The following is a 17687-nucleotide window of genomic DNA, read 5'->3' as shown; positions in this document are numbered from 1 at the left end:
TGAGTAGTTACCCTAAATCTATGACTTGAAAAACTTAGATTTCATTTGGGGTACTTCAGCTTTCAAGATTAGAAAATTGTAGTTCATGCAGTGAGAACAAGCAGTGAATGGAGAGAGGAAGCTTTGTGCAGAGCACCCTCCCCCGGCCCTGGATGTAAGGGGATAAGGCGCCCAGAACACTGCAACTCTGTATTACATGGAAGCCCTTGAAAATGTCCCAAGTTTGAAAAGAAGCTCTTTTTTTTCTTTTAAACTCGGAGCCAAGTGGCCACAGGCCCTGGGCGGTTTGAACTGAGCCTTCCTGTAGTTGCCTGTAGCCCTGAGCAGTGAATTGGGGTGGAATAAAGGACGGCGTGGGCGTCCTGGGCACTAAGCCCAGTTCATGGACAAGCAAACGGATGCCTAAACTTCCCTTCTAAGCCCACAAGACATTTTTACTTACCACGACTAACTAGCTGTAGTGTGAGGTAAAGTAACTAATAAGAAACAAAATGACCCTACTGACCCAGGCCGCCTTACGTATCAGCATAGGAGTGTGGGCTGCCAAGGGGGCCTAGTACTTCAGAGCAGCCAGGGAGAGTTTCCCGGGGAACTTCCTGGTGTGCTTTTCTAATCCCTAGTGCCCACAGAGTATTTCTTGTTGCCTTAAAAAATTAACACATGGTCTTGGCAAGGATTCCTGAGGCGAGCAGAGCCTGCGGGGTAACCATTGTTAACTGCTTGCTGTGTAGGGCATATGCAAACAGAGCCGTATGTTTAATTATAAAGATGGAACTTTACCATATAGGCTGTTCTGTGAATTCTTTTTTCTATCCAGCAACGTACTGTGAACACTGCCATGTCAGCTCAGACGCCTGCCTTTTTTCCCCCTTTGAATTGCTGAGTGATATTCCAGAGAATGGATCTGCTGTGATTCATGTAGTCATTTAACACGCAGGCTGAGACAGTGTACCTGCACTGTGTGGGGCGGGGGACATTTTAGAAGTGAAGCCATACTCAGTTAAAAGTTAACCCTGGTTAGTGGGGACCAAGTTTCAAAGCTGCATAAGCATTTTAGGGCCCCTGTGTTTTGAAGGTTTCAGATTGTATGGGGGTAGAAGTGTGAGTTAATAATGCATCGGAAGCTCCAGTCGACTCACAAGGCCGGACATCCTTTCACTCCAGGGGCATCTGGTCTCCGGGAGAGCCTGCTTCCTCTGAGCCCCCTACCTCACGCTGAGGCTTTGTAGACCAAGGCTAAAGGTGCTGGTTCTGGGCAGCGTGTAAAATGGGTGGGCTGACTGTGCCTGCTCGGATCTCATTAAGATCAGCCAGAGGGCTTCCCTGGTGGCGCAGTGGTTGAGAGTCCGCCTGCAGATGCAGGGGACATGAGTTCGTGCCCCGGTCCGGGAAGATCCCACATGCCGCGGAGCGGCTGGGCCCGTGAGCCATGGCCGCTGAGCCTGCCCGTCCGGAGCCTGTGCTCCGCAACGGGAGAGGCCACAACAGTGAGAGGCCCGCGTACCACACACACACACACACACACACAAGATTAGCCAGAGAGCGTGGGCAGTGAGTCTGGGCATAGGGGTGAGTCACACAGCAAGAGGGAAGTGTGTTGGTGCTGAGGTCTGGCTGGGACTGTGGACCTGGCCTGAGCCTTTGCTGCAGCCTTGATTTGATGAATCAAATAGCAGCAGCTTGGGAACCCTGGGGTAACAGAGCTGCAGGTAGAAGTGAAGCTCGGCTTCCAGAAAGCGCTGTTGAACCGGCAGCCACCCGCAGGTGGCTCGCTGTGATTGGATCACGTGGCAGGGTGTGTGGCTGTGGTTTGTGGGGGAGTGAGCAGTTTGGGGTTAGATGGAAATTCGAGAGCACCTTACGGAACAGAGAAGTGGGAGGGCAGCACCGTATCTGGAACACATGCCTACACGTCCACACATGCGCACGCGTGCTGTGATGCCCCTGGAGCGGCTGCTCTTGGCAGCTGTGTCTGTGGCTTGGTGCCAGCCTGGCTGCCCCGCTGGCAGGTGAGAGAGTGGGTGAGGGTCCTGGAGCCCCTCGTAAACCAGAGGCCTTTGTTACTGTGGAAAGAGCTGGGGCTTTGGAGTCGGACCATGTGGGGTTGGAATCCTGGCTTTCTCAGCCACTTATTAGATGACTTTAGCCAAGTTAAGCTGTCTGAGCCTGCCTGTTGCCTCATCTGTAAAGCGGGATAATGGCAGTTCTGGCCTCGGATTTTTTTGATCAATATAAGGGAGAGTCCTGGACCGCTGAACAGTCCTTCCCCTCTCTTACTTTCTTCTTTCTCCTTTGCTCCTCTGATTTCTCAGTCCTTATACAGAGAGCTCCAGCCGAGGCTGTAAATTATTCAGAGGCTATTTTCTGCTTTGAGCTCCCTCGCTGCTGCCCCTAGCTGCCATTTCTCATTCCTCCCAGGGCTGTCTGGGGAGCCAGGCTGGGGAAGCTTCCACCGGGGCTACCGCATGGTTCTGGGTGCTGGCTGTTCCCTGCCCAGTGCCCGCTGGGCAGCCCAGTGTGGGCTCTGCTACCTTCTGGGGTAGAAACACCGGGATTCTCCACGCACCTGGAGGCAGTGAACGAGCCAGTCAGGTATCTTGGGCTTCCCTGGGACAAGCTTCTGGTGTTCGAGCGTTTTCCCCTCCCCACCCTGTCATGGTGTTAGTAAGTAAGCGAGGAGGCAGCTGTGTCTGGGGGTCCCCACCCCGGATCTCTGCGGGACATTGATGCTCAGCAACTAAGTTTGCACAGATTCTTATGGGGGACCTTTGTCCCACTCATACAGAGGCCATTGCTGAGCACAGACCTTTTCCACGCTCCCAGTTCGAGGAGGATGGTCTCTTTTCCCCGGGAGACCTCTGCTCCTGTCCCGTGGGCTTTCAGTGAGGTGCACAGAGAGCCCTCAGCACCTTTTTATTTTTTATTATTTTTTAATTTTTTGGCTGTGCCGCGTGGCACGTGGGATCATCGTTCACTGACCAGGGATCGAACCTGTGCCCCTTGCAGTGGCAGTGAGGAGTCTTAACCATTGGACCGCCAGGGAAGTCCCCTCAGCACCTTTTTAAGCAGAGGGGCTTTCAGAAGATCACTGGGAAAACCATCCGCTGCTCTTCAACGTCTTGTGTTTTGGGCTTAGTTTAGAGCACTTAACTAGTAAAGGTACTACATAGTACACCTGCCATGTGCCAGCCCTGCACTAAGCCCTTCACCCAACCCATTTCCTGCAGTCCCCCCAAGAGCACTGAGGTCTCTAAGTGACAGAGCTGATATTCTGGCTCGGTAAGCGATGCGCCCAAGCTCTATGCAGGGCCGAGGTGCGGCGGGTCCTCCTGGAACTGCATCCCACCCCGTCTGCACTCCTGTGTCTCAGATGGGCCTCCTTCAAATGTTCCTTGTCGCCCTTACCTCATAACTCACCGTTTCACCAACACACAATTCTGCCTCTTCTCATTCCCAATTCAGAAAAGCCTATGGAGGGCTCTGATTGGTCCAGTTAAGTCCCCTGCTCAACTCTGAAACCAGGGGAGCAAGGGACCCCGCTGGGTCCTCCTGCTGGGTGGAGTTAGGAGGGGCAGGGCAGCTGAAATGCTGGGTGTCCACCGTCGGTTGGCAGGCCTCCCTGTTTCCAGGTGGGAAAGTCGAGGTTTGGATCCCTGGGGTGACTAATCCTGGGTAATCTGTCGGGGCAGCACTGGTTCTAGAGTCAGGACTAGGACTTGGAGCCTAGGCTTTTGGGCACTCTGCCACCCTGCCTCCGCCCGGTGGTGGGCTGTGTGCCGGGGCTTCGCGGGAGGAAAGGTGAACACTGTGCTTCCAGCCTTCCAGGACTGCAGGGTCGAAGACACGGGCGCCCAGGAATAGAGAATAAAGAGCCAGTGGTAAAAACTAGGGGAAGTGTGGGCAGCGGGCTCTGGGCGTTCAGAAAGTGAAGAGTTAACTGGTGGGGGTGGGGAGCTAGATGTCTGAGGATGCTTGTGGCAGGGATAAAATGTCAGCAGGGGTGGAGACAGGGAGCTGTGTTCCAGGTGTCATGAAGGTTTGCGTTCGGGCTTGGGCTGGACTAGTGGGCACTGATGTGACCTCTAGTGAAGAGTCTAACCCTCTTTTCTGAATGGCCCCCAGGGGCCTAGAGTTGGGTTGATCTTCGTTTTTGCTCCGTGACACGCTCCGCTCCTGTCCTTGGTGTACACATGGCCCACTTTCATCTTGTCTCTGTCTAATGGTGTCTTTAAGTCTGTTTTAGTACGACTTCAGACTATTTGCTTGGGTGTCTTTCCACTTGTGCAAAGCTGAACTCAATGGATATATGTATTTTTTTAATTAATTATTTATTTATTTATATTTTAAGATCTTTATTGGAGTATAATTGCTTTACAATGGTGTGTTAGTTTCTGCTTTATAACAGTGAATCAGCTATACATATACATATGTTCCCATATCTCTTCCCTCTTGCATCTCCCTCCCTCCCTCCCTCCCTAACCCACTGCTATAGGTGGTCACAAAGCACTGAGCTGATCTCCCTGTGCTATGCGGCTGCTTCCCACTAGCTATCTATTTTACATTTGGTAGTGTATACATGTCCATGCCACTCTCTCACTTTGTCACACCTTACCCTTCCCCCTCCCCGTATCCTCAAGTCCATTCTCTACGTGGATATATGTATTTTTTACTCTTTATTTTAGCATCTATGTCATGGGCTTGGTCCTGGAGTGGATTAAGAACAACGGCGGTGCAGCAGCCATGGAGAAGCTTAGCTCCATCAAATCGCAAATGATTTATGAGATTGTTGATAATTCTCAAGGATTCTATGTGTAAGTTGATGGGGTTTTATCTCACATTTTGCCTCTTGTGAATTTAAAAATGTATATATGCCATGTCCTTTTGGAACCTGGATGCAGCCACCTTTCGCTGAGACGCTGTACTCCTCAGGAGCATGAGTTAGGTAAGTCTTCCCTCCTGCATCCCATTCCCAGGAATCCCGGGCTTTGGGACCTGTCTCCCAATGGGTGGTAACGTTTCTCACACCACAGACCCCAGGGCAGACCCCTCTCCCCAGCCTCACCTCCTCTGTATGTCCCCTGGGGACAAAACACGTACTTGCTGGAAGCTCTCAGCTTTACCTCAGGACTCCCTGGTGACCCTTGGTATAAACACCCACTCCTGGCCTCTCCCCTGGGTTATTTACCCTTTTAGGAAAGTTTACTCTTTCGCTTATTACAGGACAAACGCTCCCATCCCAGGCCTGCAGTTGGTGAATGCAATTGGCTCTGGTATGAGTTGACTCCTAGTTAAATGTTTTTGTGACTAATTGATTCATGAACATGTGTTGACCGCTGGACCAACACCAGAGCGCGTATGGGCCTTGTATTGATCTCCTAGGGCTGCCAGAGCAAAGTACCACTAGCTTGGTGGCTTGAAACAAGAGAAATTTATTTTCAGTGTTCTGGAGTGCAGGAGTTCAAAGGCAAGCTGTCAGCAAGGCTTTGCTCCCTTCAGAGACTCCAGGGAAGAATCCATTCCTTGCCTCTTCCAGCTTCCAGGGGCTTCAGGCATTCCTTGGCTTGTGGCTGCCTCACCCCAGTCTCTGCCTCTGAGAGGCCTTCACATGGCCTCCTCCTTTCTTGTGTGTCTTGTCTTCTGTCTCTTACATTGGATTTAGGGCCCACCCAGATAATCCAGGATGATTGGTCTCATCTAGAGATCTTAGCTTAATTGCATCAGCAGGGACCCTTTTTCTAGGTCACATTCGCAGGTTCTGGAGGTGAACACGTGGGTAAACCTTTGCAGAAGCCACCGTTCAACCCCCTACAACAGACCTGTCACCAAAATGCCAGATATAAAGTACCTAGTGCAGTGCCTGGCACACAAGGAGCTTGAGAGATGATGTTTTCATTTGTTTTTCCCCTCCTTCAAGGTGGCGACAGCTGTGGGAGGACCAGACTTTCTGCTCTGTATGCACGTGTGTTTACACACTTACATGCGTAAACACTTACACTCATTTGCCGAGCCAGGACCCCCTTCTTAGTGGCCTTTACTCTTTGGAGTTCAGTGTGTTGTAAGAAAAAATATCTGGCTGACCATAACAAGGGAATTTTCACTCTTTGAAGAATTTAGTGGGCCTTGTAGGACAAAAAACTGGTGCCTCAATCCTGCCTTAGAATTGTACGTTTTACCCAAGATTTGCTAACACATCTCCATAAGCATCCGTGGGTGGGGTTGTACTTTTGGGACAGGCCTAACTGCTGCTGTCCCCTCTGCCCTTAAATGCCTGCCTGCTCCTAGGAGTTCTTGGCGTGTGATGACACCCCAGCCACAAGTCCTCAGGGAGTCTGGCTTGGCTGAACGACTTGACCTTTGGGGTCCTCTTCCACATGCCATCTGGGGGAAGGGGTACACACTGTGCACTTCTGCCTGCTCTGTGGTTCTGTGGCTTGGCCCTTGGGAATCTTCCACTTTAGAGCCTGACGTGTGAGAGAGGAGGCCAGGGTACTCCACCAGCGCTGACTGGAGCCGTTGTAACGTGCATGATCAGCAGTAGATGGTCCAAGGAGTTCATGGCCAAGGGCTAAATAACGAGCCACGAGCTGGGGGCAGGGAGATACTGCTTTGGCTGGAGGCGAAGGGAGGGCTTTTACATGAGCTTGAGCCTTGGACAGGAGTAAGAATTAGGCAGAGAGGAAGGCGGAAGTACTTTTAGGAATTTTTAGGAAGGCAGGGAATGGCCTCTGCAAAGCACTGAGGGAAGAAAGTAGTGTGTTTGGAGAACAGAGAGTGGGCTGCCTGAAGGGCACGGCTCGTGCTGGGATTGGAAAGAAAGTCTGGAAAGGTCTGAAGACATGTTTAATTCACTAGCTCATTTATCCATTCATCTATCTACCCATCCACCTACCCATCCATCTACCCATCCATCCACCCACCCATCCATCCGTCTACCCATCCATCCATCCATCTATCTGTCCGTCCGTCCGTCCGTCCATCCATCCATCCATCCATCCATCCAACGGCGCCTGAACACTCCTCTGTGCTAGCCTTGTTCCAGGCTCTGGGGATACCCAGAAGAATAAGTCACCTTTCCTGGCTCCATAAGAGTGATCAGGATCTGAACGTGAGTAAGAGCACGTGGCAGCTGTTGTGGCGGGGAGACCAATTTTCTATGAGCTTTTGGCTCCGTATATTTCTCGGGAGATGTGAAGGCACAAAATGGGAGGACAGGAAGCATGGTGATGCCTCCAGAAGAAATCCAGGAAATTAAAAGCAAAATAAAGCATGGGAGGAACACCAAGAATCCCCTGAATTCTCTCCCCGCAGTTGAGATCCTTTAACTGCAAGCACCCAACCTGGCGTTTCCCAGAAGGCAGCCTGTCGAAGCCAATGTGGCAGGCAGGTCATCTCCTGAGGAATCTCATCACCTTCCCATGCAAAACTCCTCATTCACGTATGAACAGCCTTGACCCCGAACTTGCATCCTCTTCCGAATAAGCCTCTTTCTGGGAACTTCCATTCACCCCCTGGGCCGCCTGCCCAGAAAAGGTCATCCGGCTCATGGTGTTCCTCTGGGACCTTGTTACCAGGGTCAGTAGCAGGCTTTGCTCCCTCTCTCCTCTATGTTAGCAGTTGGACGCTCACTAGTTGTCTCTGTGTGCACTTGGGTTTTCAGGAAGTTCTTTGCTATGGAAATATGGCCCCGAAGAGGAGGTGAGCAGTTAAATGAGAATGCGTGTGAATAAAGAGTATGTAATGTAGACGTTAAGAACATGGGCTCTTGCACTGGGTAATTTGTGTAAAGCACCAGAAACCGTATTTGGCACTTAGGGAGCATTCCTTAAGGGTTAGCTCTTAATAGTATTTGTGGTTATTATTGAAAGCACCTCGGATGTTCCTGACACATCGTGTTTAATGTGTATTAGATATTAATTTTAATATGATAAAGCTGTTGAAGTGATCAAATCCATATCTACATCTGAGGTCACCTTTTCTCACTTTCATGTGGGGTCCAGACCTTAGGAAAGAGAGGGAAGCATGTGATGTGTCTAGTGACAACCCCAAGATAAAATAAAGCAGGCAGAGCCCTTGGCGCTTTACAGCTATGAATACATTTTATTGTCATCACAACCCTGTGAACAGACAGTGTTTTACAGCAGCACAGACAGGTTAGGGTCAGGTGCAGCGGGGAAGTGGGATCAGGCAGGATAAGAACATGGGGAGAGTCAAGGGTGCTGGTTCCAGAGCCTTTACTAAGGAAACAACAAAAATCACAAATGATAATGACTTTTTATTTCAAAATGCAGGAATCAGTGGAAAAACTAGAAATGATCATGCTCAGAATTGTGATCAGTTATGTCTAAATATGTAAAAGTCAGTTACTTTCCCATACTTCAGAAATAACAATAAAAAACAAGGAAAGATCCCATTCGCAATAGTCACAAAAATTAGTAAATATCTAGAAGTCAGTTCAGTGTTCACCCGAAAAAGTTAGTGCAAAAGGATAGATGAAACATTTTAAACATACATGTTAACATTAATAAAATGTAATGTTAACATATGATCTATTAACGTATAAATCCACTGGCAGAGGGAAAGACATCGGTGGAAAAGTCCAGAAACTGGTCCATGTTTACTTGAGAATTACATTTTAAATTAGACAGTTTTAAAGTCTAACGTGACTTTTTGTCTAATTGACTGATTGAAGCATTGATAATTCATTTAAACAGAAATTAGATATTTGCATCACAGCATACAGAAATTCTAGTCCATCGAAAAGATGCAAATGCAACTAAATGCAAGTAGCAAATATAAAATACAGGAGAGAATTTCTGTGTAAGTGTAGGGAGTACAGAAGCCTTCCTAAATAAGCCATAAAAGTCAGAGGCCATAAAGTAAAAGATATTTAATTACATGAAAATTTAAAACTTTTCTACAGTTCAAGACGTAAACAAAACACAATGACAGACACAAAAGTTTGGTAGCGTATTAACATATAAAGGTTACTGTTGATATAGAGAAGAACCCACAAATAAATGAAAAAGGATAACCAAATTTTAAAAAGGCAGGGGGTGGTTTCTAACTGTATGAGCAAACAACTCAGAAGAAACACAGTTGGTTAATAGATGAATGAAGAGGGGCCAACTTCTTTAGGAAATGCAGATTAAAACCATGGGATTTTCTTCCCCTCTGATCAGCAGAAATTCTAAAGACTGATAACATCTGGTGTAGGCAAGGGAACAAACACACTTTGGGTATGTTAAGTAAAAAAATGTGTTCAATTTTGGAGCGAGGTTTGCAGCGTCCATCAAAGTTCAAAACTCTGCTGCTCTTTGACCAAAGACTTTTACTTCTAGGCACCTGCCCTCTGCCAGTACTCTGCCTTGCACAGAAGTGTGCACAAAATTGGGCACCCGCAAGTCCAATGCGGGATACTTACGTTAACGGGGAAAATCTAGAGACAACCCGGGTGTCCTTCAGGAGGGGTCTGGTGAAGGAAATTAAGATCCATCCATGGTATGGAGTAACGTGTGCGTGGAGAGCGGGGAAGGTCTGTGAGCAAACTGGGAAGATGACCTGATACGTCATCAGGTCAAAAGGAAAAAGCAGGTGTAGAAAAGGACATGTCTATTATCCCACTTAGAAACCCACAATGTTTGTATTTGTAAATACTATATATGTATATATGTACATGTGGAAACACACATATATACATGTATACACATTTGTGTATCTGATCCTGAAAATGTGCAGAAGACTGTTAATGGCAACCACCTCTGTGGAAGGGTAGATCTTCATATTTTTACTCTAGTTTTCCTAATCGTGTGCAAATTTAGAATTAATTTTTTATTTAGAAGTTAGGCAGTCAGGAGAGGCCTAGTGACTCTTTTGTGGGCTTGTCTCACCTCAGGATGCACTCTTCACGCCCTTGTTGTTTCTGGTTTGTCTTTTGGAGCAGACACCGCTGAAATGAGCGTCTTGTCTTCGCTTGCCAACTGCCTGCGGTTTTCTTGCGCCCTCCTAACCCTCGCCACCTTTGTGAGATGCTGTTTCCCACTCAGGCGGTGCCTTTCCCCTCACACATGCCCCTCTGGTACCTTGGGCAGTCCCGGGGTTTCTCAGTGGGCATTCTAGAATACTCATCCCAGAGATGCAGTGGGTTTTTCAGCCACGTGCATTTGGGGAAAACTCTGTTCCTGTATGAATTATTCTCTTGGGAGTTCACGATTCACCGGAGCTCTTGAGACGCTCTAGGAAGTTGAGTCAGGAAACCCGTGTAGCCCTGTTCATGCAGGATTTCCTAAATTTCTATGACTGACTGTGGCACCGCTTTTCCAGTCACAACCATCCTTATCAGCTTCCGTCATAGGCTCCCTGGGGAGCGCTGCTCAGACTCTGGCCTGGAAGCTTTGCGGTCCCAGGATGACCCGCTGCTTCCACGCCCACCCGGCCCCCGTGCTAGCGCTCTGTCAGCCTGGCACCTTCTCCCTGCCCCCAACTCATTCAGGCCACAGGCCCTGCCCTCGCTCTGGGATTTAGTGATAACGCCTGGGAGCGGTGGACCAGCACAGCTCACGGCAGTGTTCGGCGTGGCTCACAGGGTTTAAAACACACAATTTGAGCCCTACTGGAACATGTGAAGATTATTTAAATCCAGGTGTCTTATTTCATAATCCCCGTGTCTCTGAAAGTGGGAGAAACAGACTGGGGGGGCCGTATGTTTCAAGCAAAAGGGAGACTGTTTCTCTGTGGAAGAACAGGCCCTCACAGTTAACAGGTAACGTAGGGAGTTTGTGCTGAGTCTGTCATGTTGGGCCTGTTATACTCATTTATATGACCGTTGGGTCCCTATTGGCATTTGAATTTGCTGCCCATGCTTGAAACTCCCCAGTGTCCCTGTCTTGGTCATCAGGCCTAATTCTGTTGACCTAGAAAGCTCTTTGTGGGAGCTTTCTAGCAGGGCTCTCCCGCAGTGTCCCCACCCTCCAGCCCCTATGTCGTAGTGCTTTTTCTAAAACACGGAACTCGTTGCGCAGACCTGATAACTCCTCTTTGCTCCAGGATCCGATTGATCCAGTTCCCAGGAGAGCGTGTCTGCAGGGCCGTCCGCGGTCTGCAGTCCTGCCCCCAGCCAGGCACCCAGCACCCCAGGTGCTGCAGAGAACTTGCTGGGGTCCCCGGTGCCTTGGCAGACACAGCTGTCTGCCAGATGCCCTTCCTTCGTCTCCCCTGTCCTGACCCCTCCCACCTCCCTTCCTCTGAAACCTTCAACCTTCCCTCGGGCAGAGTTACTTGCTCAGCTCTGTGCTTCCACAGCGCTTGTCCTGTGGAATTTGAATTCCCTCCACAGCCGTCTTGCTAGGTTGGGAGCAGCTGATTCCCCTTCATCTTTTTCTTCCTTCCCTCAGCCCCACAGCAGGGACACTCTCGGGCACCGTGCAAATTTAATCCTCAATTTCTAGTTGTTATGACATAGTTGCTGTCATGATACCATCTACGTTCACAATAGGATGAGTAAATGTGTGGGGGACGACTGTAAATACAGATTCTTTGTAAATCCAGGTTCTTAATTCTTCCCCCTTTTTAATATTTTTTCCCCTTAAATCACACGTCCTTTTTGCTGCTCCAGCTCTGTAATTGGACTCTCACCTGGGGAGCCTGAGGCAGCAGAATATCAAAGAGGGTAGACACTAAATTTTTAATTTAAATGTCAACCAGGATAACTACTACCTGTGCAAAGGGGGGCCCAGAATTCAGGCTCAAAGCCTATTACCAGATACTTGGTTTCCCTTCTTGTGTCTCTTCTGTCCATCGATGTGCACTTGACTCCTATTAACTTTAACAGGAATTATGTGTGTGCCCTGAGGGGCGAGCATAGCTTTTAATGGGGGCGTCCTCACACTGCTTTTATTTGCTGTTTAATTTTAATGAATCCCACCCTGTAGAAGGGGAAGAATGAAATAGGATGTGCTTGAGAAAATGGAGAGAGTTATTACATATCTTCCTTGTAATCCAAAGTAGCATGTCATCTCTTCTTCTGTTTGTCTCCTTTGGTTGTCAATGGAAGATAATTTTGGCTTGCCTACTTTCCAAATCAGAAACTGAAGTCAAATACTAACGTATCCTAGATGAAATTTGACTCATTCATTTTTGAGAGTCTGTGAGCCCTGTGTAAGGTGCTGAGAATAAAAAGACAAATTTATTGACTTCAATAGTTATTTACACAGCATTGAATGTGTTCCAGACACTGTTCTAAATTCTATCAATTATCTACTTTTGCGTCATAGAACACTTCAAGACAGTGACTGAAAACCACAGCCATTTCTTTTGCTCAGGATTCTTTTCAGTCAGCAGGTGGGGCTGGGCTCAGTGGGGTGGTTTCTTCTGCTGGTCTCATCTGAGATCACTTATTCAACCAAAGTCACCTGGTGATCCACCTAGAGTGTAAATGGCCCCCCTCATCTGTCTGGCAGCTGGTGCTGGCTGGCTGTGGGCTGGGCCTGTTATTTCCAGCAGGCTAGCTCGGGCTTGCTTACATGGCAGTGATGTTTTAAGAGGGCAGGTAGAAAGAAGCCGCATGCCCCTTGAGGCCTCAGCTTGGAAGTTGCACAGCGTCACTCTTGTTACAGTCTCTTGGTCAAAGCAAGTCCACAAGGCCAGCCTAGATTCAAAAGGTGTGGAGCACAAGACCCCACCTCTTGCTGGGAGGGCTGCAGAGAATTTGTGGCCATTTAGTCCTCACCTCAGAGAGGCACAACAGAGAGATTTAGTAACTTGTTCAAGGTCGCACAGCTTGGGACAGTACAGTGTTTTAAGTGCTTTGAAAGCTGCTGCTCATTATTTTTAAATCTTACGGCCGCTATTCGGACCAACTTATTTTTTTTCTCTGCAGCCTTGTAGAAAAAGGGTCATTCACATTGCTGTGTGGCTGCCATGGGTTGGAAGCTTCATATATGTTGTATCACTGAACTGTCATAACTAGTATGAAATGGAGATATTATTATCATTCCCAATATTCGGATGAGGAAACTGAGGCTCTTGGAAATTAAGTATGAGTCGTATAAGAGAATGTTAGCTCACTGTTCCATATGCAAGCGTGATCTCCCTAAGTAAATTATAAATGTCCTGGCGCAGATCTTTTTTTAATCTCTTGTTTGCACCTGGAAAATGGTTTTAAAAAATTTTCTGTTGCTGACAATTAAAACTGGATTAGATAGCAGCTGTGCTTTAGGGCATCCAGTTCACATTTATTACATTTACTTCATAGTCTGCTTTCACTCTAACTAGTGGCAATAGAATTGCAGGTTGATGGGAACAGTCTTACTCTAATCACCTGTACATTTCAGTATACTCCATTATGATGTTTAAATATATAACATACTATTAAAAGAACATTAAAGGGAACATAGAATTATCCCACATTCTCACATCCTGAACACAAATATTTTCTGTTTCTCTATGCTTCCTTAGAATCTTTATGTCCACATTTATACTCTAATTAGAGTACCCATAACATCTAAAATTTTTGACTTATTAGATCACAAACCAGTTCCATTTTGCAGCCTAATCTTTATATTTATCTTTTTATGTGGCATCTTAATATTTAGTTATGAAGAAATGTTATAATTTATTTTATTTCTATGGTGGCCGTAGGTCGTTTCTAACTTTACCTGTTGTAATTAATTACAGAATCTATGATGTTCTGGATGGGCTTTAGTTCAGGTATTTTGTTTAATTCTATCTCTAAATATGTACTCTCATATTTTTTGAAAACATATGTTCTGAATTTGATTCCCAACTCCTGTCAAGAACCATGTAAATGTGTGTTGTGTGTGTTGTGTGTTTTGTGTGTGTGTGTGTGGTGTTTGTGTGTGTGTGTGTGTGTGTGTGTGTGTGTGTGTGTGCACGCCAACAGTTTTACTCTGGGAAGTTGACTTAAGGAAATAGTTCAAACATACAAAAAATGTCCAAGTAATCCAATGTTATGATGTTTCTTCACATGTTAGCATAACTTTATTTTTTGTAACTAATGCTTTACTTTTTTTTTCTTTTTGCTTTTCTGTAACCAAATAACTGACATAGAGTTCATGTGGGGTATAAGTTTTCGATCTAAATCAATTTTCCCTATACAGCACTACAATTATCCCTCTCTGTTTATTAAATAATATTCACTTTCCTGGAATTATGTGATCCTTATTTTACTGAATGCTTAAATATAATATATAAATGGGTTTATTTGGATTTAATAAAAAAATTTTTTTCTGTTGCTTTGTTAATGGCAGTTGCACATTGCAGAAAAATAGCTGGAACAAAAAACATGTTTTTCAGATGTCCAGTGGAGCCCCAGAATAGAAGCAGGATGAATATTCCATTCCGCATTGGCAACACCAAAGGAGATGATGCTTTAGAAAAAAGATTTCTCGACAAAGCTCTTGAACTCAATATGATCTCCCTGAAAGGGCATAGGTGAGTACTTGTCCCATCCAGAAGCTTGTCAGAGAATTGATTTAGTTTTCAGATGCTGAAGGAGACACATCTAGGAGCCTACCCATCCTGGAGGAGCAGTTATTGTAACTAGTTGGGAAAGACCATTTGTTACGGGGGTTCTCCTGCCGCTGCTTACAGACCCCTTAGCACGATCCCACGGCCGAGAGCATGGCGGGGGCCACATCTTCTAGGAACTTTGGTCAAAATTACCTTTGAAAATCTCTGCTCTGACAGCACAAAGGGTGCCATCCCCGCTCTGGTGCAGCTGGCACAGCCTGTTCAGTGTAAGAACAGACACTGCTGCTCCCCTGAATGTCAGAGAGAGTAGTTAATTCTGTGAGCTCCATGGAAGATGTGTGTTCTCACGCATGAGAACAGCTGCCCGCTCCCTGCCCCCTGCATGGCTCATCAAAGAGTTGGGCTTACCTAGGTTCCACGTGAGCGTGACGGTTCTCCACTGCGTTGGAAAGGAATTTTTTAATGACTGAGATGTGTGAAGCTCCTGGCCACCCGCGGGGGCTTTCAGGTGGGAGGTTGGACACGATAGTCTCAGGTGCCGTGACTCTCTCAGGTGCTGGTGACGGGAAGGAGGGTTGTCTTGATGCTCAACCAGATGCTCCTGTTCTTAACAGCTGCATCTGTGGTTCTTCTAGGTCCGTGGGAGGCATTCGGGCCTCTCTGTATAATGCTGTCACCATCGAAGATGTCCAGAAGCTGGCAGCCTTCATGAAGAATTTTTTGGAGATGCACCAGCTATGAGCACATCCTAACCAATATACACTCTGCCCTTGAACAATGTACAAAATTGAAAGTCACTTGGGCATGGCTAAAAAAACTAAAGAAACAGTATTTTTCTCGAATGAACATGCTTCTGATAGATTCTCTTCTTTTTTCAGAGAACAGCAAAACATCCACAGCTGTCCCAAGCTGTTGAAACTTAACCTTAATTCTGACTTGAACTGGAAGCTTTTAAAAAATCTTCTCTTGCTTTTCTACCAAATTCTAACTACTGTTGTCTTTGCTGCTACTTTTTCTGCCTAGATTTCATATTCAAAGCTGTCTATGAGTTTAATTATATGCAAACTGCAGGTTATTACTTTTAGAGACACACAAACACACAGCACGGGGGGGGGGTGGAGCCCTCTAGGTGCTGAATTTTGATCCTTTGCAAGATGGCAGCAGTGGGGTCTTCTGAATTCTGCAGCTATTAATTCAGGTCACCACCGACCGTGTTGTGATGTTCCAGACCGAGAGGCAAACCGGAGATCGTTCTTTATACCGTTATTCTCATAAAGAGATAAAAGTGGCATACTATATGTTTATATAGCAAGGTCTGTTTTTAATACCAAATAGTTTATATCTCTATGCATTTATATCTCTGTGCATTTATATTTCTAATAATACGTTTCTTGTTGATATATGTTGAGACTTTGAGAAGTTGTTGGGATCCTTGACCTTGTGCATTAGAGTGTTACGTACTCAACAGCTGTGTGCCTCCCCTTCCCCCTCCCCTCTCCCTTTTTAAGCTGCTTCACAAGATTTGGAAGCTCCCTGATTCACTTTTACTTTCCTTTCAGTGGGTAGAAGAACGGTTGGTTGGTTGGTTCTTTGTTTTTCAGTTATGCTGTTAAACTAAAAATCTCTGTTAAACTCCCTTACTGTTTGTTCATGTGACTGTTCCCTTTCTGGTGTTTGACCAGTGATGCCATGAGTTCGGGAAGATCTTTGCTGAAGAGTCTTTTCCCCTCTTGTTTATCCATTGTCAGTGTTTTATGTTGACCGTGCGAAGGACATTAAAGTCCTAAAACATCTAAACCTTTGTCAATGAATTTCTTTACATGCTTTTTAGACAGATTGTTCTTTTAAAAACTTTATGTTGGGAAAACTTGAGTCTAAAAATAGCATCTGTGAAGGGTATTTTCTTCAAAAAGGTGTAAGACTCGAGTCCTGTACATCCACGTCTTTAATGATTCAGCATACTGGTACCTTTCCGTTGGCTTTTGGAATGGACAGTATCAACAAACCAGGTTACAACACAGCTCACGGTATAAAGTTCTGTGAACTTTGTCCCCCTTAGGCTGGAAACATGTCACTAGGACAGTTCTGAGCCATCTTCGTGTTTCGTTGGATGTGTAATGAGGACTATCCTGATCTTTCGTCCCAGCTCTGCACCAATTAGTTGGGTTAGTTGGGTTTCCTGCTTAGGGCTAAACCTTACCAATCTTGGTTCTCTCATCTGTGAAAAGGAGGATTGAAATAACTCCCCCACTTATCTCAGGGATGTTTGAAGAGCTTAAAACGAGGGCTCAATGCAGGATGTGACTGATAACCACAGTACATTTTTAAATGGCAAAAGCCGGCCAGTGCTTGGACGCCATCCAAGTGTTCACATATAATAGTTCTCAGAGTCTATTTTCCCTCCTTCCTCATCCATTCATGTGATGGTGACAAGTCCCTGTGGTTTGTACCGGCCCCAGATCTCTTGAATCTCCACTTATTTCCATTCCCATTGCCACAGCCAGCTCTGTCAGCCCTCAGCGGATCATTTCAGCAGCCTCATCTGCCCCCACCTGCCCCTACCAGCACAGCCCGTTGGACCATCACTTCCCCTTCATGCTCCTCCTTGGTTCATAAAAAAGCCCAGGCTTCTGAGCCCAGCGGTCACAGCTTTGTGGTGTCTGGTCTGGCTTCTTCTTTCTTGTGTTTCTGGTTCTTGGAATGTGGCGTGCATATATGCCCATGCTACGTCGGGTAAGCCTGGAGTTCCTGCCCCCGCTCAGCAAGACTGACGTTCCTTCAAGACACCTGCCAACCTCCTGACCTTGTTTGTGTCTCCTGCATTGCAAGGATGCGCTTTTCCTTTGTTCTTATAAGCGTGACCCTTTTATCCCGTCACAGCACCTCCATTCTGTGTTTTCCTGTGCCGAGGGTGTCTGCTTACGTGCCTTCCCCATCAGAGCAAGGAACAAGCCCTGTTTCTCCACCTCCATCACCTGGCATCCTGCCTTGCCCTTAGGAGGAGCCCAACGACTGTCCGTTTAATGAATGGAAAGACAGGGCTTCCTGAGTTTCGCAAACAGCCTGCAGTAAAGGCAGAGGTACAATCTCACATACGAGGATGTTTTAACTTTTCAAAAGCTTACTATGTAATTTCATTTTTTACTAAAATGTAGAATCTTGGAGGGCTCCCAGACTCTTCTTTATATTTGTGTGAAAGT

General features: G+C 46.6%; 1 protein-coding gene across 1 annotated transcript in view; it reads left to right on the top strand.

Annotated features, from left to right (window-relative positions):
* Positions 1 to 16249, top strand: part of LOC309964326 (phosphoserine aminotransferase) — a 29786-nt gene extending 13537 nt beyond the window's left edge. Inside the window, exons 7-9 of the mRNA XM_082843252.1 lie at positions 4683 to 4811; positions 14311 to 14448; positions 15123 to 16249. Coding sequence (XP_082699378.1) covers positions 4683 to 4811; positions 14311 to 14448; positions 15123 to 15228 — 373 coding nt within the window. The 3' untranslated portion in view covers positions 15229 to 16249. The remainder of the gene's footprint in view (positions 1 to 4682; positions 4812 to 14310; positions 14449 to 15122) is intronic.
* Positions 16250 to 17687: the final 1438 nt, after the last annotated feature.

The sequence above is a fragment of the Leucopleurus acutus genome (genome assembly GCF_964270905.1).
Source record: "Leucopleurus acutus genome assembly, chromosome: 7".
Classification (NCBI taxonomy): domain Eukaryota; kingdom Metazoa; phylum Chordata; class Mammalia; order Artiodactyla; family Delphinidae; genus Leucopleurus; species Leucopleurus acutus.
This window is presented reverse-complemented; position numbering and strand designations above follow the sequence as displayed.